Below are 27,082 nucleotides of genomic sequence, written 5' to 3' on the forward strand. Positions count from 1 at the left end.
AAAAAATAGGAAAATAATACAAAATGTATTAATTTTGTATCAGTCTATTATTTCTGTATTATTTGGAACACCTTGAAAAAAAAATAGGAAAATAATACAAAATGTATTAATGTTGTATCAGTCTATTATTTCTGTATTATTTGGAGCACCTTGAAAAAAAAAATATACAAAAAAATTTTGTATCAGTCTATATTTCTGTATTATTTGGAGCACCTTGAAAAAAAAAATATGAAAATAATACAAAATTTATTAATTTTGTATCAGTCTATTATTTCTGTATTATTTGGATTGAAAAAAAAATAGGAAAATAATACAAAATGTATTAATTTTGTATCAGTCTATTATTTCTGTATTATTTGGAGCACCTTGAAAAAAAAAATAGGTAAAGAATACAAAATGTATCAATTTTGTATCAGTCTATTAAATTAAAATCGATTTTAAAACAAAAAAAATCTAAAAATAATACATTCTGAAAGATACAAAAAAAATACATTTAGGAGTTCAAAAAAGGTACAAGAATGATAGGAAAAAAGTACATAAAAAAGCTTTAAATAATACAAAGCAGTGCCTAGAAAAGTACTAAAAACGTGAAAAACTTGTTCTTAAATGCAGCTTTCAATCAGATTTTAAAGAGAAATGGCTTTAGATTACTGATTTAGTTACTTTTTGTGCAATAATCTTGATCTTTTCTGTCTTACATACAGTATTCACTCTTCAATTGTCCTCATTTCTAAGTCATGTTTTATCAATCTTATTGTCTTTGTAAATTGTACATTTATAATGAGATATGAATTCAAAAGTCTAGATCTTCTCTCTGCTTTGGGGTTTCTTTTGCACAGCACTTTACTTTGTTGAAGAAGTACATCTCCAGTTTTCTCACTGTCATCCTGCTTGGTCCTGCATAATCTTAGACTACAAAATAGAATATCAAAATGTACTGGGGTATATCAAAAATAGATGCACAGACACACACAAAAAGATATCTTCACATGATTAGCTGATATTGTCATTTGTCAATGTTACACACCTGTAATCCTTCAAGGGGTAGGGTGGGTGGGTGGGTGTCCTATTCCTCTATAACTAATCAGCTTTTCTTCTTTGGCTCTGCAGAGGCACTCAAACTGTAAAAGTAATGATACTGATAAATGTTTTGCAGAACAGGTAGAAATACAGACCATTAAAAAATGAAAATATAAAACTGTCAATACACCTCATTGGAATTGGGGTGGGGGGGGGGGGGTCATTTGATTTGAAATCTTAAACTGATATTGGGGAAGGGAAATATGGATCATCATATATTGATATAAAAAATAATTAGTTTGTGCCAAAAAAAATCTTTCTTACCACCTTCTTCTCAAGTCATTTTTTAAATAATTATAAGTATGCTAAACCATAAATCCATGAAGCTTAGTTGCAATGCTTCCCCCCCCCCCCCCCCACCTCACTTTTCAAAATTTAAATGGTTGTATGCCAAGATGATATTATCTGTTAATATTCCATGTTTAGGCCTGAGGGATAGGGTGAAATTAATTTTTAAGTCATTTTTGGTCCATGTAAATAATATCATTTGCCATTGAACATGTTGAAAGCCCGTAATTATCCATACAATTCAAGATAGAAAGTAGCATAACAAAACTCTCTTTTGCCACAAATCCAACATGTCCAATATATCTGCATTCAATTTGACCTACTATAAATTGGTTATAAAAGATATTATTAACATTTATTAATCTACATCTCACATTTTAAAAATTGAAACAACTGTGCTATTTTATGTAAAAATTCTTACCGCATATGGCGTTGTTTACACCAGGAAAGCCAGGGCATGATGCTTGAAAAACGCCAACCTCCTTCCGTTTTCGCTTTTGTTTGTTTATAAATGTGATCCATGCTAACATGCTGTAGCTAAACATCTATTTTCTACCAATTTCATCGGCGAATATTAGCTAAATTTTATTAAACATCACCAACTCTCTCAATTCGGTTTGTCGATCTATTTTTCAAAATGGCGTGGGTAAATTACCGTTAACCAATCAGAGAAAAGCAAAGAAAAATTTTAAAATCTGACCAATCAAATAGCTCCTTATTTACGAAGATTGACGATTTTTAAATATAAAATATTTTTAACAGTCTAAGGAAATGTATTTATGTACGAAGTCTAATAAGTAGTATGGAATCAATTTAATAAACCCTTGATCATTACTAGAATAATTATTAGGAATCATTTCTTATAATCGTTATTTTTGTTTTTAAGAAATTTTCCGATTACAGATGAGAAAGATTTCTGGTCAGCTATATTGTTTTGTTTTTGTTTTTTTAATTATACAAGTTGACCTGTAAAGTAGACCATAAAGTTCAAGAAGAAGGATCAATTTAGTGTTAAATCTAAAGCAAAATAACAAGGTATAGAGCCATGCCCCCTTTTCTCGGCGCCATGTCCTTTTTTCCTAACAAAAAATTAATAAATATTCCCAGTGTAGGCAATATTCCTTAGCTGTTCTGTTTATTCAGTGCATACTGATATCTCTCTTGTTTACATAACGCAACCAAGTGTGAATTCACGACAGGAAATCACTTCACGCTTGAACGCAGCACACAGCCACCTGGCTAATTAACATGCCTCAGGGTAGAAGATTTAACTTGAGAAACTGTCATTTGATTGCATTGATTATGCAAGAATTAGCCCAAGATCAAACATAATTAACTTGTAAATTATTAACTAATTAAAATCAGGATCGTTTTTTTTAAACTGAGAGTAGAATTAAACACAGAGTTGAAGAAAAACTGATATTTTATCTGAATAAAAACAACTTACTTTGTACCAAAAACTGAATGTGATGTGACAAAAGGCTAAAAACAACAATCTAAGTTAGTTTCTTTGAATGTACTGATAAATTTGACAAGCTGAGGGTCAATGTTTCTTATTTAAACCATTTTTTTCAAAACAAATTTATACATGGCATTAATTTTTTTTTTATGGGGGGGGGGGGGGTCAATTTTCACTTGATAATGTTGGTAGAATATTTTCCAAGTAAAGAGAATAGTCTCTACATGTATTTTCCAACCCCCCCCCCCCCCCTCCTTCCCTGGAAAAAAGTATTTTCGTTTAATGTTTAATTAAATTGACAGTACTCTACACAAATAACACAGTCCAAGCAGGTTAAAAAAATTAATCTCCAAACTTTAATAATTTTTGCACATGTTTCAGCTAACATTCTCTAGTGTAAATATCTATCTTAAACACACTGATAATTTAATTAGGAAACCTACTACTTGCACATCCCTTTCTAGACTTGAACATTGTAAGCTTATTTCTTGAAATTTATTTAGGATAATTTGAATATGATTCCTTCTCTGAGTGAAAAAAATGCACATATATACTAAAATCTGAAGAAAACATCGTATGCATGGTAATAGCTAGTTGGGACTTTCCATGTGCACAGGTAAATCACGTAATTTCTGAATTGTAGTATGATGCAATCATTTGTTAGCCTGCAAGACCACCTGTTGTGTGATAGATCTAAACACGTGAAAGATGTAAACCCGCTGAAAAGTTAATGTAAACCCGCTGTAAAATCTTCATGCCCAAGATGGAAATATTTCTCTGGATTACCACTGATTGAGATTAACATAAATTTTAGTACCAATTAATTATTTAAGTTCTAGATAATCGGATACCAAGATTCCTGAAAAAAAAAAATATAATATAAATTTTCTAAGTACTGGGTATGCTATAAACTTATAAAAAAAAAAAGCAGCAGACATTTTGCAAGGAATTTCTCTAAAATTTATAAAGTTCATAAAGACAAATGTAAATAGAAAATATGTCTAAATTTAACCCCCCCCCCCCCCCAACAACAAAAAGAAATAGAGACCAAATATATGGAATTTTCTGTAAATGTACTAAAATCAAATTTGAGACAAAAAATACTGACAGTCTTTCTGTAAAATTACCAAGTTCAAATTTAATATAAAAATAATACAGACAAACTCTGTAAAATTACTAAGTCTAAATTTGATATAAAAATAATACAGACAAACTGTCTGTAAAATTATTAAGTCCAAATTTAATACAGAAATGATACAGTCTAACTGTATAGACTTTTCTGTAAAATTACTAAGTTCAAATTTGATACAGAAAAAATACATCTGGAAAAAATTAAGTCCTGAAAAAATACAAAAATAATACACTGAAAAAATAATCTAAGTATACAAAAATAATACACTGAAAATAATCTAAGTCCAAATAAATACAAAAAAAATACACTGTACAAAATCAAAGTCAAATTTTAATACAAAAATGATATACTGAATTTTTTGTGATAGGAAAATAATATATTTTTTCTGTATTATTTTAAGAAAGTACAAAAATGAATGTATTAAAAGTATATTAAAAATATACTTTTCTGTATTATTTTTTGATATGGGTAGTATTGTTCAACTCAAGTTTGTTCAAATCATACCCCCTACCCCCTTTAGGGTATAGATCAGGGGCCCGTTTTACAAAAGATTTCTTACGACTAAGACCAAAAAATTCAGTTGATTGTAGGATTTGCCAAATCAACAATTCTGTTTAAAGTTCCTTATATAAAAACATCTTTCTAAATTCCTTTTATATAGATTAAAACCATTTTCAATTTAATGTAAATCAGAAACTTACAAGCAGAATGACATTTTGGTCGTAGTCATAAGTTCTTTTGTAGAACGGGCCCCAGGACCACTTCCACTTTTCAATGCTGAACTGATTTTTGCTTTTTCCTAGCCTTAGTGCTCAGGTGAGTGATGTGGCCAATAGGCTTCTTGTTAGCTGTTTCAGTAAATATTGTTACTTTCTCTTGGTAATCATTTTATGAAGTAATCTTTTTTTTTCATCGCGAGCTGAAACTTGCCAACATGACTTTTTAAGTCAAGGTCATGATACACTTTCAGGACATAAACAATTACTTTGTTATATAAACTTACAGTACTTTATTCTTCACTCTTCATTTTATCTTTAATAAAAGCATGTTTGTGTGCTCTTGAGAATATTATAAACATCAATTGTTTTCCGTATTCCAACTTCCCGAATAAACAAATTTAATAAGATGATTTATAATCAATGTAGGATTAAGGTTCATTGATACTCTGATAAGAAAAATAATCTTAATGACATGTCTATTATTCCTTTATATATTTGTCAAGTTGAAAAGCCTATTTTGTCCAATTTTGCACCGCAAGCTATGCTTTAATTGCTTATATTTTACTAATAAAATACATTTCTTTTGGAAAATCATTAAGGTTCAAGCAACATTTTATATGAGTGAGCAGAGGGTTCATGAACCTTAATAAATATTTTTAGACGGCAAACTTTTTATATGGTCTGTTTTGGCTCCTTGTATGTTAAACACAGTGAAGATTGATATTTCATTTCATTAATGAAACATAACACAATATTATATATTGACTTCTTTTATGTCTTTTATTTGCAATTTTCCATCATGATAAGAAAAACAGAAATAATGTAATGAATTATTCAATACTGACATTCCAATACTCATGGACTCTTGGTGAAAATCAGCTGATTAAAATTTTTGACAATCTCTCATTTTAAAACAAGTTAAAAAAAAATAAATTAAAATCCTAAAATGGCCAAGATATCGTGATAAAATCATCTGACAATACAATGTCTATCAGACCCCCCACCCCCAAAAAAGCAAACCAAAAAGTCTCAGAATGTATGATTTTACAATCTCTAGTCAAAGGGGACGGGACCATACAATGATTATCTTTTCTTTTTAAATCTTTAACTCAAACATTCAGTTCAAAAGAAATACAATTGTAGCACTTAACTCATGGGGCAAATCCTGTTTTCATACATTTTGGAAGAATACAAAATTTACAGACATAATTTGAATTTAGAATACAATGCACTATAAATGGCTTCAATACCACAACATTATACAAAAGATATATGTATAAATAATACAATATTTGAAAGATAAAGAAAGCATCATAGTAAGAAGAAATGACAGGAAATCTTGAAAGTTTTAGAGCTACATGTACTAGGAAATACAATCTTTGGGCTACAATTGCATCAACTTTCACTATCTTTTGTGTTAAACACACACAATCATAATTAATACTACCACATGAGAAGCCATGTAAAATAAGCAAAAACTCCCTTGTATTAAACAAATATAATCACAAAATAAAAAATGCATGCAGAAAGTACCTTACACTTATAAGGTACAGTCATATTTTTGTTGTAAAACTTGTATATACTCTGTTTATATCTTCAGCTTTCACATTTTTTTTTATATGGACACTCCACTACAGTTTTTTTGTTTTTACTGTGACAAGGGAGGTAACTCCTACATCCTCTGGAGACTGAAGGAAGCAAGTACTTGCGTTGACTTCTGCCGGGCCAGCTCTACTTGGACAAAATCCATCTAAAATGAGTTATATATCATTTCTATAAATTCAGGATTGATAAATTAACTACTTAACACCATGAACACACTTTCTAAATTCTAGGACATTGAACTTGGCAATCAGCTATTGTAAAATCACATATTTTTGTGGGGGTCAAATTTTCTAGGTTTGAGGAAAAATATTGGTTTGTGGGCACTCGGTTTCCTGGTTGGAGAATGTTAAGTAGTAATGCAATTTTAAATTTTGTGGTAGTCATAATTTCTGGGGATTCTACATGCCTCAAAAACAACGAAAAGTCTACCCCCACAAAAATGAGCGATTTCACAGTATCTGCTTGTTATGTATAGAGATATACCTGTCATTGCATGCATCCCAAGGTCAAACTATTTTCAGCTTCTGTCAAAGAATGCATCCCCTCTGCGTATTTTACTGCAAGGAAAAAAGGAAGATGAACAAACTATCTAATAATAGCTTGATAACAAGGTAAATAGAATGATGAAAAAAATATACCTATATTAAATTGTACATAGCTCTGGGAGGGTTTGAACTTTTATGGAAAAAAAACTTTTCTTATAAGGATTAAAATGGCTTTTTTATGTAAATTGGTTTTCATGCATGATAATTATATACATGTACTGATCTATTAAGAGGTATCTCTCTATACTGAACTATTTAGAGGTTTCTCTCTATATTGACCTATTTAGAAGTTTCTCTCTATATTGACCTATTTAGAAGTTTCTCTCTATATTGACCTATTTAGAGGTTTCTCTCTATATTGACCTATTTAGAGGTTTCTCTCTACATTGACCTATTTAGAGGTTTCTCTTTATACTGACCTATTTCAAGGTTTCTCTCTAGATTGACCTATTTAGAGGTTTCTCTCTATTTTGACCTATTTAGAGGTTTCTCTCTATATTGACCTATTTCAAGGTTTGTCTCTATATTGACCTATTTAGAGGTTTCTCTCTATACTGACCTATTTAGAGGTTTCTCCTTATAGGACACCGGCCCCCCTCGCCTTGGTCGCTTTTTATCTGGTTCTCTGTAAGTACAAAAACAAATCAGATGTGCAAAAATTTCTCTCTCTTGTGATAGTCATGTTCATATTTAATTCACCTGGTAAAATACTGAGCTCATTTTAAATATTAATATTTGCTGGCAAACACATGCAGCTTGTGATTTACTTAGAAAAGAGTGAGCAGGATAGAGATTAGGCCAGTTGGATGTATGACTTACTCAGAATTAGGTGAGGAGGGTAGGGACTGGGCCAGTTGGATATCAGACAGTGGATCAATGGAGGGTTTCCGGTGTCCAATCTCTGTCAGCCTCTTCTTCAGCAGAGCTAGCTTCTCCTTACTGCTAACATTCTAAAAAATCAGGAAAATCCTTCTCTTTAAACTATCGAAACCTGTAAGAGATCTTTGAAATATATTCAAACAAAGCTGGTTACAATGTACACGTGTAAAACTTAGTATTATTAAATGAAAAGAATGAACTCATATTTTTCTGAAATACAATTTGCTGATACTGAAATCTATCATGTAAATCACTTTTTATTCACGAGAACTGTAATTTCATGCTATTAGACCAGACTTTCTACTTGCTAAAATTTCGTCATAATTTTATGAGCAAAGCTTACCTAAAGCAATTATCAGAAAATTTTGTTCCAAGTATCTATGGTATTTTTCAAAAGATAAGGTATCACAAAAATATTTTTATCTACATTACTTTTTTTTTTTTTTACCTCAACATTATTTTCTTTTTCCAAACAATGGCTGTCTTTCATTTTTTCTGATTGCTTATGACTTTTTGATTCTTAAAAAGATATGTATAGAGTAATGTAGTAATTTAGAGTATGTAGGCACATAAATATTTTGCAAAGATATACTCTGAGTGTTGGCTGTTTGGTGTTTTTTCAGGACATTTTGACTTTTTGGCACTTTGATTGTCTTCCGTTTTCTTCTTTGTGCTTTTCTTAGATCTGGATTTCAACGCCGACTTCTGACTTTTTCTCCTTGGCACGTCTGGTGTTTTCAAGAGAGGGGTCTTGTGATCAACTTTTGCTGGATCATTTTCTTCTTTTTCTGTCTCTTCATGGTTATTAACTTTAACACCGCTACTGCTCTCCGTGGCTCTTTTGGCTGAAACATGTTTATAGAGTTTGTCAAAATCGGAAAAAGTAATGTCATCATTATCGTCCACAATGGCAGGTTTGGTGTGACCTCGTTCTCTGACAAAATGGGATAAACGATCCTCAACACTTTCAGCCGATGTGGGAGTCACTGATTCCGAGTTTGTTTTTTTGTCTTTTTTATCTCCATGTTTTTTTGACATATCTTCTTGGCTCCCCTCTTCTTTCTTCTTTGCCTCAGTTTTGGAACTGCTAGTTTTGGATTCTACCCTTTCTTTGGCTTTCTTTTCTTCCAATTTTGTCTTTCCTTTTGCTTTATTTTCCTTCAGCTCTCCTTTATCTTCATCTACCTCTTCATGTTTTCTCTTTTTTCTATTCTTTGCTGACACAGAAGATGAAGAATCTTCATCAATATTGCCAGAATTAACCTCCACCAAGGATTCATTTACAGACAATTCCTGTCCCCCTGGAATGATCTCCCTCTCTGCGTCATCGTCGGAGCTGACGGACACCAGCACCTCAGCCTGTCTGCCTGATCTCCTTGTTGTCTGCTCCTTCCTTCCTGACGTCTGTTCCTTCTCCTTACTCCCAGTCAGAGAGGCCAGGAAGGTCTTTGTCTGCTCTGCCTCTCCCTTCTCCTTGGATCCTGAAGACTTCCTCAGGGATTCTAAGAATGACTTACTGGACTTCCGTGACGTCTCAATGTCAGACGAAATTTCACCTTCAACAGATTTTGGTTGATTTTCCAAATCAATTTCATTAACCTTAGTTTCTGACAACTCATCTTGACCCACTTTTTCTACATGCCCACCTTCTTCCACTTTTTCCTTCAATGACCGAGCTCTTGACCTACTTCTTGTTTTCCTAACAATTTTTATCTCCTCTGTATCCTCAGCCTTCTCTCCATTTGTTTCCTCCTGCTCAGCTTTATCATTACTTTTCTTTTCTTGTGCAGCCGATTTCCTTGTCCTTGACCTGCTAGTTCTCTCTTTACTGACCTTGACCTTTTCATCTGAACTACTATCCCTTCTTTTCCTTGACCTGCCTCTAGATCTGTTTTGCTCAGTAGCTGCTGCTGGCTCATAGTCACTGTCTTCCTCTAGTTTTTCTCTTCTTCTCTCTCTCCCTCTACTCTGTGACCTTGTCCTCCGACCTGTCTGTTCTACCTCTTCTCCACTGCTCTGCCTTTTTCTGGATTTTGACATTCCTTGTCTTTTAACCTTTGACTTGACTTCTTCTTCCTTCTCCTCTTCTTCATCAGATGATGCTTCTCTATAGGTTCGAGGACGTGACCTTGACCTTCTGGATTGTCTGACTGGTACCCTGTCTACAGCTGGTGACCCTTTGGCCATTGGCACATAATATACTGGGTTATCTGGCAAAAGCTTGGGCTCCTTTGCTGGTTTTTTGGTCTTCACCTTCTGGTTTTCATCCTCTTTACTTTTAACCTTTTTACTTTCATCCTTAGATGATGACTTTTCCATTTCTTTTTCTTTCACTTCTTTTTCTTCATTGGGCTCACTATACAAAGATTTAACATCAAGGGTGACCGTAGGAGTTCTGTCCCCGAAGTCAAACACATTTTTTGGTTTACCCGGGGTCTTCGAGATGGTTGAGATGACTTCACTGGTGGCCTTACTTAGTTTCACTTTCCCTTTTGATCTGGCTCTGGAAACCGGTTTCTGAGGAACAGGCTGCCGTGTTCCATCATCCAGTTTTCTTGAAGCACGATACTCAAAATTTCCAGGTTTGGATACTCTCATTTCAACAACGGATTTCCCCGCTGCTTCACTGTCTTTCTTTCCAGGGTCCTCAGATTCCTCCTTTTCCTCAGCTTTTTCTGAGTTTTCTTCTTTTTCCTGTTTTGACTTTTTCCCTGATTTTACCTGCTCACTGGCTTTCATCTTTTCCAGTTTACTCTTTAAAACTGCCACATTGGACTTCCCCACAGACTCTGCTGTTTTCTTCTCAGTAGCTTTCTTGGGATTCTCCCCATCTTTCTTACAATTTTCATCCTCTGTTCTGATTTTACTCTCCTTCTGCGATCCTTTTTCTCCCTTCCTGCTGCCATTATTTTCCTCACTTTTAGACCCCGAGGTTTCGTTGGTACTACTGATGGAATCGGTAGAGATCTGCTGTGTGAAGTTATATACCTCTGTCATCTCCATGTCCGTGTTGAAGTACCTGGTGTGGTCCTCCTCAGCCTCCATCGGCTCTGGGTCCTCGGAGGAATTCTCCTCGGAATTCGGAGGAACCACAAAGGTCTCCCGTCTGTCCTTGGGCTCCTCTGGCACTAAAGTCTGTGGCTTAACAAAAGTCTTCCTTCTATCATCAGAACTATCCATTTCATTCCCTGCAGGTGGACAAGAATTAGTTTCATAATTTAGATCTCCAACATCAGACACTACAAATGTTCCCCTTCTATCCACCGTGTCCTTATATTTCACTTTCTTCTCTACAGAACTGCCAGTTTTTATTTCCTTATTGGATGTCTTAGATTTTTCCTTTGAACTTTCCTTGCTCTTCTTCACTTCTTTCTCTACCACAACCTCTCCACCCTTCCCATTATCCTTTCCATTTTCCTTGATCTTCTTCACTTCTTTCTCAACAGCAATCTCTCCATCCTTCCCATTTTCCTTTCCGTTTTCCTTGATCTTCACTGCCTCTTTCTCAGTCATAACCTCTACTCCTTTCCCAGCCTCTGTATTATCTGTGTTTGATGGCACCTTTGTTGTTCCTCTCTCCTTCCTTGGTACACGCTGAGGGAGTTTAGACACTTGGGACTTGGGTTTCTCTTCTCTCTCCTTGTTCTGGGACTTTCCAGAGTCTTCTTCTAGCTCATCTGAAAAAAAAAAATCAGTTATCATCTTTACAGATCAGCATGAAGCAAAAGCAGTACAAAGAAAAACTAATACTTCAACTGAATATTAGTGTTGCAAAATTGGATCAAATTTTGTTATCAATTATCAAATTTAATTGGTAGCATACTGTAAGCGTATTACATTTAGCAGTGTATTCTATTTAGCGATTTTGGTGGAAAACAGAGTCCGCTAATTCAAGTACATCGCTAACTGTCTTGTATATTAACTTTTATAACTAGCAAATTCAGACAGCCCTAAATCAAATCTACGCTAACTTGTTGAAAATTGAATTTCCGCCAAATATAGTACAGGCCAATTGTAATACATTTACAGTATATCCTCAGAAATGAGAATAATACTTTAATATAAATCTTTGAGAACATCAAAGCATGCATAGTTGGTGCATTTGTATGCCATTTTCAAGAGAAAGAGGTTTAAGTCCTTTAATAATGTAAAAGATAAACCAGTTTGGTAAAAAAAAAAATTAGAGCTATTGATCTTTAAACTTTATATCAACTGTTTCCAAATTGCTGTCTTCATCAATGATTTTTCGATATTTGGAGACTATCCTAACAACACTCAGCGTTTTTTTCCCTTATATATAACTGGTACTGATAAACGGCACCGTACCCAATGCAAAAAACCGTTAATTTTTCCCAATTCTGTGACTAAAAATTCCCAATTCAACTGTGAAGCGAAAGATTACGATGTTAAATGAAACATTGTACAAGTTGACTAATTGCTTTACTTCCGCTTAAACCGAAAGTAGAGAAAGTGGTAATTTGGCGGGACCAGTGGTTCAGACAGCGAAGTGTCATACATTTTGACAAATTGAAAGCATGAAAATGTGAAAACAAGGGACGTTGATATAAAAAACAATAAGTACTTGGTGTTTATTCTTTGAAACAATCAGTAATAGGTAATTAAGTTGAAATAAACGCAATATACGTTGCATTTGCATAACTAAGAGAAAATTCTCCTTTCTTTTTCTTCGATGTTATTTTTCCCAATTGAACCGGTACCGGACTCTTTCCCAAAGGGTGGAAAAAAATCGCTGACACTACTAAATGCATTAAAACACGCTTATAGCGAACAAGCTTATAAAGAACTGACCCTTACAACTGAGTGATTTTCATTCCCCATGACTTAAAAATATGTTGTCAACTAAATGGATATAACAAATTACATAAATAATGAAGCAAAATCGTCCATCCCTGGCATTTTGCTATAAGCATGTTTGACTGTACATCTAGTTTATTTTACCACTGATGTTGAGTAGAGCTGAGTCGAGATCGGTGAGCGGTTCCACATCCTCCAGACTCATCGTCTGTTCTGCGATCACGCTCATGTCGTGTGAACTCACGGCGTACAGGGGGAGGGTTGTCGTGGGGATCCCCTCTGATGTGGGTAAGGGTTCCTTAGGGAGGGACAGGGAGGAGCCCTTGGTCTGGGCATAAATTGATCTGAAAAAGACATCCAGAAAACATTCAGCATTCTCATTACAACAGACAGACAAACTTCTTTTATGAAAAAAATAAAATAGAATAGAAATCAGTTTTACAAACAAGAGGCCCAGGGGCCACAGCGCTCACCTGAGCACATATCAGGCTTGAATTTACTCCCACCCCCCCCACCCCCTCCAGGCGTTCATCATTTGAACAAACTAGAATCTACACTACCTGAGAATGATTCCATATAAATATCACTAATCATAGCTTTGAAGTACTTGAAAAGAAGATTTTAAAAGGTTTCCCTATATATCCCTAAGAATAAAATTTAATTTTGGCCCCACCCTAGCCCCAGGGGTCATGATTTGAAAAAAACTTAAATCTGCACTACCTGAGGATGATTCCACATGAGTTTTATCTTTCCTGGCCCAGTGGTTCTGGAGAAGAAGATTTTTAAAGATTTTCCTATATATTCCCATGTAAAACTTTCCATTTTCACCCTTGCCCCAGGGGTCATGATTTGAAAAAATATATCTACACTACCTGAGGATGATTCCACATGAGTTTCATCTTTCCTGGCCCAGTGGTTCTGGAGAAGAATTTTTTTAAAGATTTTTCCTATATATTCCTATGTAAAACTTGGGTCGGCCATTTTGGCCCCACCCTTGCCCCGGGGGTCATGATTTGAACAAACTTGAATCCACACTACCTGAGGATGATTCCACATGATTTTTATCTTTCCTGGCCCAGTGGTTCTGGAGAAGAAGATTTTTAAAGATTTTTCCTATATATTCCTATGTAAAACTTGGGTCGGCCATTTTGGCCCCACCCTTGCCCCAGGGGTCATGATTTGAAAAAACTTGAATCTACACTACCTGAGGATGATTCCACATGAGTTTCATCTTTCCTGTCCTAGTGGTTCTGGAGATGAAGATATTTTAAGATTTTTCATTATATTCCTATGTAAAACTAGGGTCGGCCAAACCCTTGCCCCGGGGGTCATGATTTGAACAAACTAGAATCTACACTAGAATTATGATTCCACATGAGTTTCACTTTCCTGGCCCATGGATAGAAGAAGATTTTTAAAGATTTTTCCTATATATTCCTATGTAAAACTTGGGAATATTTGGCCCCACCCTTGCCCCAGGGGTCATGATTTGAACAAACTAGAATCTACACTACCTGAGGATGATTCCACATGAGTTTCATCTTTTCTGTCCTAGTGGTTCTTGAGAAGAAGATTTTTCTTATATATTCCTATGTAAAACTAGGGTCGACCATTTTGGCCCCACCCTTGCCCCAGGGGTCATGATTTGAACAAACTTGAATCCACACTACCTGAGGATGATTCCACATGAGTTTTATCTTTCCTGGCCCAGTGGTTATGGAGAAGAAGATTTTTAAAGATTTTTCCTATATATTCCTATGTAAAACTTGGGTCGGCCATTTTGGCCCCACCCTTGCCCCGGGGGTCATGATTTGAACAAACTTGAATCTACACTACCTGAGGATGATTCCACATGAGTTTCATCTTTCCTGGCCCAGTGGTTCTGGAGAAGAAGATTTTTTAAAAATGCCATTAATTTTTAACAAATTCATGATTATCTCCCCTTGGAAAAGGGTGTGGCCCTTCATTTGAACAAACTTGAATCCCCTTCACCCAACGATACTTTGTGCCAAGTTTGGTTGAATTTAGTCCAGTACTTCTTGAGAAGAAGATGAAAATGTGAAAAGTTTACAACGACAACGACAACAACAACGACAACGACAACGACGACAGACAACGGACAAATTTTGGTCAGAAAAGCTCACTTGAGCCTTCGGCTCAGGTGAGCTAAAAAGGTTAAATTTAACAGTGACCACGGTCTCTCATTTCTTTATACTGTTAAGAATGCTTATAGCAAACATGCTTTTAACAGGTTGGGGTGAAAGGTAAATTCCGCTATAATAGTGGTATCTCACTATTATAGTGAAATTACGCTATATTTTCTGCCGTGGATACCCTCAATTTCATCCGATGCCATGTAAGGCGTTTGAACCGCAAGTCATGGTGGGTATTAAGATGAACAAAAACTGTCATGCTTTTATGTTTTGAATTTTAATAAATTTTCTACCGTTGCGTTTAATAATATACTCTTTTTTTTAACGGAAGTTGCATTTTTAACATAGCAACCGATGATTGCGGGGATATTTAAGCCTGTTTGAATATCACTTATTGCTTATTAATGTGCACAAATTGATGCTTGTTGCGATTGTCAACTTAAACTGGAAAGGGTTTATTTAATTAAACAAGAAAAAGATTATTTGTGTCTGCATGGTTACGGGTATGGAGGCTCGTTATGGTAAACGGAAAGACACATTATGGCAAACATAAAAAAGAGTATAATGATAAACTCGATTTCTATCCTCTTTACAAAATCAATTTATAATAAATAATCAAAAATTTACTTATATAAAAACGATCCTAGAAAATATATCTAATTTTTAAATTCGGCCGGTTAATTGTTTATTTCAGAAAAAAAGACTTAATTTATTTTGGTGTCGGGAATGTTTGACAAGAGTGCCTGTAACACGTTCAAATAATTATGATTTATTAATCTTTTTAACTGCGCACAAATGTATCTTGTTTAGGTTATGCGCATAGACAAGAATGATTTAACTTTAAAATCTGAGAGAAATAGCTATAGTTTTTTCTTGTTCTATGAAAAATATTTATATCTAATTATATTCTAGGAATTGAAAGTATGTAGCAAACAAGAGGCCCATGGGCCACATCGCTCATCTGAGCACTAAGGGTAGGAAAAAGTAGAAAATTGCTTTTAATTGTAAAGTTTAAATCCAAAAGTAGTCCCATGACCAATCATGGATTTGCTATTTTTAAGAAAATGATTTTTAAAGAATTTTCCTATATATATCTTTAAAAACTTTGGTCGGCCATTTTGGCCCCGCCCTACCCCCGGGGTCATGATTTGAACAAACTTGAATCTACACTACCTGAGGATGTTTCCCCATAAGTTTTATCTTTCCTGGCACAGTCACAAAAAGAATATTTTTAAAATATGCCACCAAATTTTCATTAATTCCCAATTATCTCCCCTTGTATAAGAGCGAGGCCCTTCATTTGAACAAACTTGAATCCCTTTCACCCAAGGATACCTTGTGGCATGTTTGGTTGAAATTGGCCCAGCGGTTCTTGAGAAGAAGTCGAAAATGTGAAAAGTTTACAGACAGACGGACGCCGGACAAAAATGTGATCAGAAAAGCTCACCTGAGCTTTCAGCTCAGGTGAGCTAAAAATCACACTAAAGTATTATTTTTTTCAGGCTTTTAAATTTATGCCATTGTATTATTGTTTAAACCACTAGGAAACTTCAAATAGCCAATCACCACTGCTCAATATTCGGCATAAGAAGTGTCTAAAATATTTTTGACTGAATTCATATTTTTCACAATTAAAAATTAATGTAAAGCATCAAATCGGCCACAAACAATTTAGCATTTGATAAAGTACTTTCACAATTTTGAAAGCATATCCATGCAATGGAAGTACAAGATATTCAAAGCTGAACTAGAATCTTGAGAAACGTATATTTTTATTTTCAATCAAATCTTTTATCACTGACTTCATATGCGTCAGAATCTTTCACGGGGGGGGGGGGGGGGGGGGGGGGGGCTTAGCCCCACACTTTTTTTGCAAAGATAGTACATTTTGTATGTATTGAAAATTGGGGTTTACCTTTTTTGTTGGTTTAGCCCCCCCCCCCACTTTGAATTAGCCCCCCACTTTCAATTTCCTTCAGACTCCTATGGACTTTATTACATCGATGAATCCATTTGATGAGCAAATGCACTTAAATATCTATGTACGTACTTACTGCTAGTATTTAAAAAAAATATTTATTTACATTGCTTTGAAGACAGTCTGAAATAAAAATGACCGAACCACGTGCACCCTGGATCTTGATCGCATGATAATCCCTATGATTTATGCAGAATAGGGTATATGTATGCTGAAAGGCGCTGTGCAAAATAAGGAAACAAAATTATCCTCATATCATTCGCAGCATTCACAGCTGTAACATATTCAAAACATTTTTTTATGAGTTAAACTTTTTTTTCTAATTTTTCATTAACCGTGCACTTTATGTACCAGTCGTTATGATGCGACCGGAAAGTCATAATTTCTTTTTATATCTACATGTATATAGTACCTTTTGTAAACTCTTTTTATATAGTCTATATTATTAAATATCTTGATCAGAAATGACAATGAAATTGAAACATTATAACAATAACATTTTAAATGTGTTTATTAAGTATTTAAAAAATATTTTACTTATGATTTTCTAAATGTTATCAGTAAAGAATTATTATACTGAATTATAACAAAAATAACTTCTCATTTCTCATGTTCACTATCTAATACAACCATGCACAAAAAGATCGGCCGCTGCGATAATAATTGGTCTTTCTGTTTACCATAACGAGCCTCCATACCCGTAACCATGCAGACACAAATAACCCTTTTCTTGTTTAATTAAATAAACCCTTTCCAGTTTAAGTTGACAATCGCAACAAGCATCAATTTGTGCACATTAATAAGCAATAAATGATATTCAAACAGGCTTAAATATCCCCGCAATCATCGGTTGCTATGTTAAAAATGCAACTTCCGTTAAAAAAAAGAGTGCTCGCATTATTAAACGCAACGGTAGAAAATTTATTAAAATTCAAAACATAAAAGCATGACAGTTTTTGTTCATCTTAATACCCACCATGACTTGCGGTTCAAACGCCTTACATGGCATCGGATGAAATTGAGGGTATACACGGCAGGAAATATAGCGTAATTTCACTATAATAGTGAGATACCACTATTATAGCGGAATTTACGTTTCCCCCCAACCTGTTTAACGAATTAATGCTTACATTGTACAGCAAAGTGATTTTCATTCTTTCTAACTTTGATTATAATTGTAAATATTACCAATGTAACAAATTATTTTTTTTAATGAAACAAAATCGTCAGTCCCTTTTACTTCATTATAAGCACATTTTACAGATATAACAAACTATGTCTTTAACGAATCAAAATCGTCAGTCTCTGCCACTTCCTTATAAGTGTGTTTTTCCGTATTTACCTCTGATAAGCCGGTCCGTTGACGTCCACTTCTAGGTCCGCGTTAGAAGAGTTGCCGACGGAGGATGTCTTCCGTGACCCGATGGTTGACCGCCGGGAGGACTGGACGCAGTGATGGAGAGCCTCACTCAGGTTATGGCTGACCGCAAACAGGTTCTCCCCCATACTGGTCAGGAAACCCCTCAATGTCTCGTGATTTTGCTAAAAAAAGAACGCATAAATCTTTTCATTGAATATTATTCTATTCCAACCTGTTAATTTTCCTTAAATTGAAGGGTACTTTTTTCTTGGCAAAATGATACGAGACATATGAGAGCATTAACACTTCTACCTTTGGGAAATATAAATTTCAATGTTGTTAAATTAACAAAAACAAGGAAAAAAAATCAGGCACAAAATTTTAAAATTCAATGAGAAAGGCAGCATTCTTCAACAGGAGCTATCTCTCATCATACATCATATTCATATTATTTAATACCCAATAAAGTTATAGTGACGTTAATCAAAACTTTTTCCTTAAACAGCTACAACCTCTACTCTTCGGAGCACTTCCTCCTCGATTTCTTCGTTTTTCAGTCCCGACACTCGCTCAAGCATGACGATCCTCATTTCCCTCTCCTGGATTTCTTTGCGTAGTTCGTGATTGACTTCCAGGGCCGCTCTGAGTTCCTGTTTGACCCTCTCTAGATTCAGGGCCAGGGCCCGATTATTGGCCCTCAGGGACTGCTTCTGTACAGAATTTACTGAAAGGAAACGGATTTAAAAAAAATTATTTTGAATACAAGGTTCATCAATATTGACCAAAAGCCCAGAATTACCAAAGCTAGCTGCAGAACTGTAGCTCTCTGCTTGAGAAAATTCCGACAGATAAAGCAGAGAGCTACAGATCCAAGCATTGTAAAAACCTTTGATTTACGTAGACGATTTTTTGTCGCTGACTTCGGGCATTTTTTCTTGTATTTAATACTTTCACCAGCTCTTAAAATGGTATTTGATAATTAATCATGCATTTAACTTCAATTCCTAATAATTTACTTACCTTTCCATGCTAACAAATGGCTGTTTGTGGTTACCATTTACGGACGTCAAAATGAAACTCTTTTAAACCGACATTACAATATTAAATACAGGACGGTTTCAGACCATTAAAAGGTTTTTTAATAAAGTTCACAAATAAGAGTTAAACATTAATTATAGGATACAATTCTAAAAGCACGAAAAGTTTTACACGAAATAAATTTAAAGTAGCAACAAAAAATGTCGCAAAAACATTTTTTAATGTTTTAATCACGTGCTCTCTTTTATCGTTTTTTAAGCAGTTTTTAGAACATTTTAGTGAAGCTATACCAAAGCTAGATCTCATGAAAATGATTTTTTTTATTTTAAGGTAGGTCACTCCTCAACTTTTTGGAAAAGTTCACGCAGAACCTCTTACTTACAAACTATTTATCAAAATTCAGTTTTTATAGCATATTTAATTTCAACAATGTTAATGTTTTAACATTCAACAAAAAAACTGCTCATAAAGCTACAAAGAAGCAAGATTTGTGAGGGACTATTTTTGTGGTGGAAGGATATTTAGCAGATAATTCTGCAAATCTGCACATTTATTAGATTTAATATTTGGACTTTTAGCCTCACATACTTTTACGGAGAATATTTTCCATTATGACATTGCTAGGAATATTTAATATAGGTCTTAATTTAAATTTTTAGAACAAGTTTTACACCTTCCTTCATCAAACTTTGCCAAAAAATGAAGATATGTAAAATAAGTCATTATAAAATTAACACCATTTTATGAAAATCACATATTCTGACCAATATTTCAAATTAACATCACTGACCCGAACTTTTTCTTTCATTATTTTAAAGTACTCGATACTTGTGACTGATCAGCATGTAAGTCGTAAAAGCTTGATTTAAGAAAATGTTTTCCATTCACTATTCAATTTTTTAATAAAACATGCCAAAATATGTTCATTTTAGTGCAAAAAGGTACAAATAAATTACGCGTATTAATTTGCAATCTTGATGTTTTCAATAAATATTATTCAAAATATTTTACGTAAAATAAGATATTTTTTGCCATGGTTACATCTGATAAATTATAATAAAGGTTTAATTAATTAACCAAAGCGTCTGCCCCTAAGTGCAAAGAATAGCACAATTGTGTAAAGATAAGGAAAATTGTGTTTGTATCAGCGATTTTGAGTCATTCTTTATGAGTACTTATCCAAAATATACAATAAATGACAATATTTAACAAAAAATATACCTTAAGTTACAACTGAATATATCAAATTGTAATATCTCTCAGTAGGTTGCATCTCAGAAATAGCTTAAACTGATTTTGTAAGATGCAGGGTTGTCCCTAAGAATTGAAATAGAAGGGGATATTTAAAATAGACCTTTGCCTTCACCAAAGGGGGGCTTTATGAAATAATGTGGGAAAAATTTGAAAAGGTGGATGATGCAACCAACACCATGCTTAGCGACAACCCTGAAGATGTCATTTTAGTCAAATTATTGTGTTGATTTTTAACATTTCACAAGGAACACTTACTGAAGATTTGCTTTTTTGTAAGGGAAGTAATTGTCTCTGCCTTACAGAATGAAATCAAATCTAACAGTGGCGTTTTCTTTTTCATCATTTTCAAGCCTCGTTTTCGCTTTTTCACACTGGCAATAGTAGACACATCCAAATTCTCCATCTCCTACAGAAAATAAAAGTCAAGAAAAGAGATCTTTTAATTATCTATGATTCAGGCTGTAATTGAAATAAAATTTTAAAAATGATAAATGCTAGATTTTAGGGCTTTAAACAACATTTACTTTGTGACAAACCAGATACTTCTCCAATGAAAATACCATCCTAGGTAACCCAAGGCTGATTACGCTTTGTTCCTCTCTCCATCAAATTTGGAGGAACGAAGATAAGCAGCAAACCACTATACTCTCTAAAAGCTTAGCAGGAGAATTTCAAATAATAGGTTTCTTTTACAATAACTTTTGTACTACACTTTTGCAGGACAAATTAATAACTTTTGGTGAAGCTTTTGTTGACAAATAATTTAACTCAGTGTCAGTCAGGATCATATATTTTATATTTCAACATTTTTTTTTTAAAAAAGACATTAAGAGTTTTTTAAAACTTCTTGATTACATGCAGGGCCTTTGGGCATCATTAAATAGAATGTTACATCACTTTTTTTGTTTGCCTATCCTTAACAATAGAATTCATTTTTATGATTTGTTTAAAAAATTATCTTTATGATAAAAATTAATCTGTTTAAACAATCCAGAGAGCTCAAAACTGAACATGGTGTATAAATTTGAAACGAGAACAAAGATTAAGGAAATTACTTGAATTTTTGTCTTTATATGGAAGATTTTAAGGATAAAAAGCAATCAAAATCACAAAAAGGTTTCTTTTGATTTATCAATGATTTCTTTGTAGTCATTTTCAGTGCAACCTCTTTTGTATCATTTTGGAAGGGACTAAATTTCAAAAAATCACATATTCCAACTGTGGTGTTAGAGGGCTTGTCCCGAGACACGTAAGATTTTTTTTATTAGGCATAATTGCACTGCACACTGTCTATAACTTGAAATAATAAAGCTACGTTTCTAAACAAATGTAGTGATTGTACTATGTATGTACTATGTACTATGTAAAATGCACGTTTCAACTTTTGAAGTGACAGGGGGTTGCTTCTGGCTGGTAATAATTATTTCTTCTAAAAAAAATCATACACGAAATACCAAAACATATCTGAAAGAGGTATTATTTTGTATATTACCTGTTTAAAGAAATAATTATTGCAAGCCGGGAGCAATCCCTTGTCTTTCTTATGCAGTTTAAATTTGGTTCTTGACTCAGGCAGTTTCCATTTTCATAGCAAACATAAACCTGCATATCGATAACTTTTAACAATTAAAAAAAAGAAAATCCTTAGATTTTCTGTATTAGGTCCGCTTTTGGACACATTGACACTCACCTCCTTGCTTCTACAATTTGTCTCACAATCTTCGCCATCGGTCGCCATATCAAATATTCCGCTTCTTTGTTATCTTTAATTTCATTGGTCAATTTGAAAACGGAACTGGAAAGCACTAACTGCTATAGGCGCGGATCCATTGTTAATTTTAAATTATCAGTTTTGACCGTGTTGTGTATAATTGTATGAAAAAAGTTTAAAATATCAACATTTGTTTATATCATGTTTTTTGTTATCATGGACATTATTTCAAATACTGTTCAAGAACTTTGAAAGAAATTTTCCCAAAAATAAGTAAATAAATATTTTAATATAAAAAAAAATAAAGAAGTAATTATTCTCATTAATTCCTTCAGCTTCAAGTGCATATTGATTGTAATTGATGACGAAACTTAATTCAATTAATTATCCATGAAAAAAAAAACACATTTACGCAGACATATAATTCAAAGAAAGATCGTACGTAAAACTCGGCTGTTATCTCGCACTAGCAGAAACCGCATGCCTTGAAAATTCCCCCAAAACAACTCCTCTGCCAAAAAATTTTGTTGTGCACTCAGAATCAAGATGGATGTTTTCCCAAAGATATGGACTCGTATTTTACTTCTGGTAAGTAAATATTCAATTTCTATGGCCTTTGAACCTGAAAGTACTTGCAATATTTAGGCACATACTATCGTGTTCAATTTACAAGAAGGGGGTGGGGTGTCCAAACTCGAAAATCATGTTTCGTGGAGAGGAACGGGAGAAGGGGGGGGGGGGTTTATAGAAACTTTTACATCGCTACATTATCTTAATTTGACAGGTATAAAAATACTAGAAAAAAGAGCAAAAGAGCAAATACATCAATTAGGGAACATTAACATTCTTGTTTTATAGGAAGATAAAAGGAATACATTTTATACTAAAAATACTGATTCCAATGAATAATTAATTAATTAATAAATAACGATAATTATCAGTTAGTAATTGAATGTAGGTATAAAAGATCTGCTTTTTCATCTTTATGCACCTCGGAACTGCACTTTCAGAATTTTAAATGCTGCTAGCTGCAGCAACAAGGTGTATTACTGTTGAAGCTATTCAATCATGTAGATCTCTTAAGTGAATCAAAGTCAAAATAAATTCAAAAATATAAATGATTATATGATAAAAAAAAAAACGTATGTTATTGACGGTTTCTATTTTTTCAGGTTTTCGTATTCTTTCTGCCGTGGGCAAATACTGAAGATTGTTTTAAATTCCGGAAGAAACAGAAGAATTATGTTCTATTTGACGTCACAGATTCGGAACTCTCAGAAAGGTACGTCTGTTTCACTAAGATCAAAAGGATGATAGGTGGATCCAGTATTTTCAATTTTTGGCTAAGTATTTAAAAAGAATTATAATTTATTTAGACAAAACGTTTGTAAAGCACTGATGCTCCTAATATAAAGTCAGCTCACGACAAAGATTAAACTTTTTCAATGATTTGTCAAATATCAAGATAATTAAATGTCACTGGGTCAAACTTGACCGGAACAGAACACTGACGGATTAATGCCCCCCTTTATTGTGTCCAAAATATACATAAGACCTATAAATGCTTCTTTTTTGGGGTGTGTGGCGGTGGGCCCCTACTCCGACCCAAAACTCACTCTTCCCACACTTTTCAAGATTCCTGGATCTTTCACTACAGACAGGACTTGCCACAAGGTATACGCATGTGAAATATGAAGTCGCTGGAAACAATTTACCGTTCAGGTGTTATGGCCAAAGTTACATGTAATATTATTTTTTCAAAGTAGACAGAACTTCAAGATCAAGGTCTTAAAATGTTGCTACTAAAAGAAAGGTCTTGTCACAAGAAATATACATGTGAAATCTGAAAGCCCTTAATTCAGCCCTTGAAAGTAGTAGACAAGCTTGATTTTTTTTTTAATAATCAAACTTCAATTATCTTTAAAATGTTGCTATACCCAAAGAATGGCCCTGTCACAAGGAAAATTTATACATAATATATGAAAGCAATAATATCAACTTAATTCGAGAGTTATCACCAGGGTTAAAATTTTAGTGACAAAGAGACAAAAACTATACTTCCCCGAGTCGTCGATTGCGAAGGCATAAAAATAAGAGCAGAAAAACTTAAAAGGATGATCGAAAGTCATTGAACTTCAGAAGAGCTTCCAATTCGTTAACATTAGCAGATTCAGGTTACTGGCTTTGTATAGGAGTCGGTGCTCGCCAAACACTTAATTTGATTGTAAAGCCTGCTAATATTTTTTAATACAGCAAACCTGGATATGAATTTACTGCAAAGGATTATCAATTACCAAAGAAATGAAACATACGGCTTTTGATTCAGGAACGAATACTAATGATTTAGCAAAAGATGATTTTTTTTGCGTAAGTTAGGACCAAAATGTTGGGGAAAAAGGGAGTCGGGCGGGGGGGAGGGGGGGTGGAAGGGGGGGGGTGGCAAAAAGTATACACCCCTTCTCTAGATGAAAAACACACACTCTATATTTAGAAAAAATGTTTGTTTTGCTGTCGCCATTTGTTTCTTGGTTTTTTGTTCCAGTGCCGAGTTTACTTTGACATTTCGGACAAGCAAACCAGACGGCATGATATTCTACATAGAAGGCATGTATTCCACAGAAGCCCCGTATGATTTTGAGAGTCTGTACGTCCGGGATGGGAAGCTGAATTATTTTGTGTTCAATCCGGACTCGACAGGAATTGGACGTTCGTACGGAATTCACGTGATGACTGATTTTGATGTGAACACAAACGAGGATATACAGGTAATATATAAGGGTCAAATATTATACCTCAAATGATTTTCTTTATATCAAATTTAGATCGTTTAATGTGAATAATTCATTAGAAATCGATGTGAATAGATTAATCCCTGTGTGTTAGTTAAATGAGCTAATACCTGCTTCGGAAGCTAATTCCCTGATATCTCTGATAATAATGCTCTAGATCTTACGTTTGAATCGGTATCATGTTTATGGACTTATCCCCAGGGGCGTAGTATCCGGGGGAATGGCCCCCCCACTTTTATGTAACCTTACTTACACTATAGGAAATATTAATTGTGTCTTTGTGAGTGAGATGTCATTATTTATGGCATATTGCATGAAATATGAACACCCTGTCATATGTCATTCAATAGATATCACCAAAGTTGATTTTTTGATAATTAGGTCAACCATGAAGGTCAACGTCAAGGGATCCGAAATCATTAGCATGATCGCAGTTATATTTAGAAAGTTCTTGTCACAATATATATACATGTGAAAGGTGAAAGCCCTAAACCTTCTCACACAAAAGTTATATGTATGACCATGATAAAATTTTTTGAAATGTAGGTCAAACTTCAAGGTCATAGTCATGGGGTCAAAAATCGTAGTGTATTTAGAAAGGTAATGTTACAGGTAATACTCACATATAATATGAAAGTCCTATCTCTTCTCTTTCAAAAGATAAGAAAAAGCTTTGAAAAGGTTTTGTGATAGGTGGACAGAATGACAGACTTAGAGACGGACAGACGAATGAGATTAAACATGTAAATGTTCCCTCGCCTTTGCGAAAGCGGGGGTGGGAAGGTGGGTTAAAAATCAAGAGAGCAATGGATCTTCTAAAAATTTTATAGGTCAATTTCTTCCGGAGAAAGGAATCGACCGCAACTACTCATGATCTAGATGACGTTGCTCATCTCGCGAGAGAAGACGAGACTCCGGTTGAGACGGTCTTCCGTTCTGGATTTGTTGTGAACGGAAGAGAGTTCACCACCCTTTCTGGGACTTTTCCTCTTGACCTAAAAGACAATCAGGAGGAACAACACGTCTGGATTGGAGGGGCCTTTCCAAGTCGGGTGAGTAATCAATTAATCAATCAATCAATCAATCAATCAATCTATATATCAATCAATCAATCAGTCAGTCAGTCAATCAATCAGTTAGTCAATCAATCAATCAATCGATCAATCAATCAATCAATCAATCAATCAGTCAGTCAATAATAAATCATGCCGTCAATCAATCGATCCATCAATCAATCATTCAATCGATCAATCAGTCAGTCAATCAATAATCAATCAGTCAATCAATCAATTTATCACTCACTCATTCACTCACTCATTCACTCACTCAATCAAATCAATCACTAACTCAATCAATCACTCACTTAATCAATCGATCAATCAATTGATCAGTCAGAAAGTCAGTCATTCAGTCAATCAATCAATCTGTCAGAATTATCAATCAGTCAGTCATTCAGTCAAACAATCAATCAGTCAATCATGCAGTCATTCATTCAATTAATCAATCAATCAATAAATCAATCAATCAAGCAAGCAAAGAAATCAAGCAAGCAATACAAACAAACAATCAAAGCTATATAAAACAAGACAAAACAAAGTAAGAACGACTTTCTAAACCTACCCTTTACTTATAAAAAGATTTTTTTTTGCAGAAAATGGAACACTTTGATGGGATAATTAGAGATATTGTGAATATCCAGTCTAACCAGACTCTGGACTCTCCTGACGGGCGGAGCCTCTACTTGTCCTGTGAAGAAGCAGAGTCCAACGAAACAGAGTAACAATGGCGGGCGCTGGGTGTTTTAACTGAGCCGTCAGAGACAAAAAAATCATTTGGATGCTATATGAGTGGTCTTAAATAAATTAATGAAGTTGTTTCTCATTTGACAATGTTAAAAAATGAGGTTCGGGGACCTATTAATTACAAGGTTTATAAAGAATATCTTACATCGAGTTAATAGTATTTAAATGTAAAAAGTAAATCTGTAGTTTATGTTTTCTTCAATTCATTAATTGTTGATTATGTAAAAGTAGATTTTCACTATAATTTTACTTTGTTTGCATTAGCACGTTGTTCATTTTGATAGAGTTTAATAAAATGACATCAACGAATATTTTCTCTATCATTTCATTTCAAAACAATTATCAGAATATCATTTGCAGCAAAAGTAAGATCTAGCTTTTTAATGGCGCAGTAAAATTCTACTACAGGAAGTATAAAATGTATGGTTCGACAATACATTGTCTGTTCAGCTATAATATTAAAAGATAAAACCAC

At 34.1% G+C, this 27,082-nt stretch overlaps 2 protein-coding genes and 1 long non-coding RNA gene across 4 annotated transcripts; 1 reads left to right on the forward strand and 2 right to left on the reverse strand.

Moving 5' to 3' along the window:
* Nucleotides 1-477: 477 nt before the first annotated feature.
* On the reverse strand, nucleotides 478-2,074 carry LOC134269499 (uncharacterized). 2 transcript variants are annotated; one of them, XR_009992582.1, is made up of 3 exons: nucleotides 1,790-2,074; nucleotides 1,028-1,121; nucleotides 478-912 (listed from the first exon to the last, which is right to left on the reverse strand). It is a non-coding gene; the product is annotated as an uncharacterized LOC134269499 (long non-coding RNA). The 2 variants fall into 2 exon arrangements; XR_009992583.1 differs by having other exon boundaries at nucleotides 478-906; nucleotides 1,790-2,071.
* Nucleotides 2,075-5,432: 3,358 nt separating this feature from the next.
* On the reverse strand, nucleotides 5,433-22,072 carry LOC134269505 (myb-like protein X). Its single transcript, XM_062751712.1, has 11 exons — nucleotides 21,996-22,072; nucleotides 20,561-20,711; nucleotides 18,526-18,737; nucleotides 17,996-18,195; nucleotides 12,667-12,866; nucleotides 8,299-11,384; nucleotides 8,156-8,227; nucleotides 7,648-7,778; nucleotides 7,388-7,453; nucleotides 6,767-6,840; nucleotides 5,433-6,428 (listed from the first exon to the last, which is right to left on the reverse strand). Exons 1-10 carry the CDS (start codon nucleotides 22,041-22,043, stop codon nucleotides 6,801-6,803), a joined length of 4,206 nt encoding a protein of 1,401 aa, XP_062607696.1. The 5' UTR covers nucleotides 22,044-22,072; the 3' UTR covers nucleotides 5,433-6,428; nucleotides 6,767-6,800.
* Nucleotides 22,073-22,460: 388 nt separating this feature from the next.
* LOC134269500 (uncharacterized) lies at nucleotides 22,461-26,686 on the forward strand. The gene is made up of 5 exons (XM_062751703.1): nucleotides 22,461-22,604; nucleotides 23,189-23,298; nucleotides 24,559-24,781; nucleotides 25,636-25,857; nucleotides 26,457-26,686. The coding sequence occupies exons 1-5, from the start codon at nucleotides 22,563-22,565 to the stop codon at nucleotides 26,583-26,585; spliced, it is 726 nt and encodes a 241-aa protein (XP_062607687.1). The 5' UTR covers nucleotides 22,461-22,562; the 3' UTR covers nucleotides 26,586-26,686.
* The last annotated feature ends 396 nt before the right edge of the window (nucleotides 26,687-27,082 follow it).

The sequence above is a fragment of the Saccostrea cucullata genome, unplaced genomic scaffold, assembly GCF_032062105.1.
Source record: "Saccostrea cucullata isolate Sc308-1 unplaced genomic scaffold, CSIRO_AGI_Scuc_v1 ctg726, whole genome shotgun sequence".
Lineage (NCBI taxonomy): Eukaryota > Metazoa > Mollusca > Bivalvia > Ostreida > Ostreidae > Saccostrea > Saccostrea cuccullata.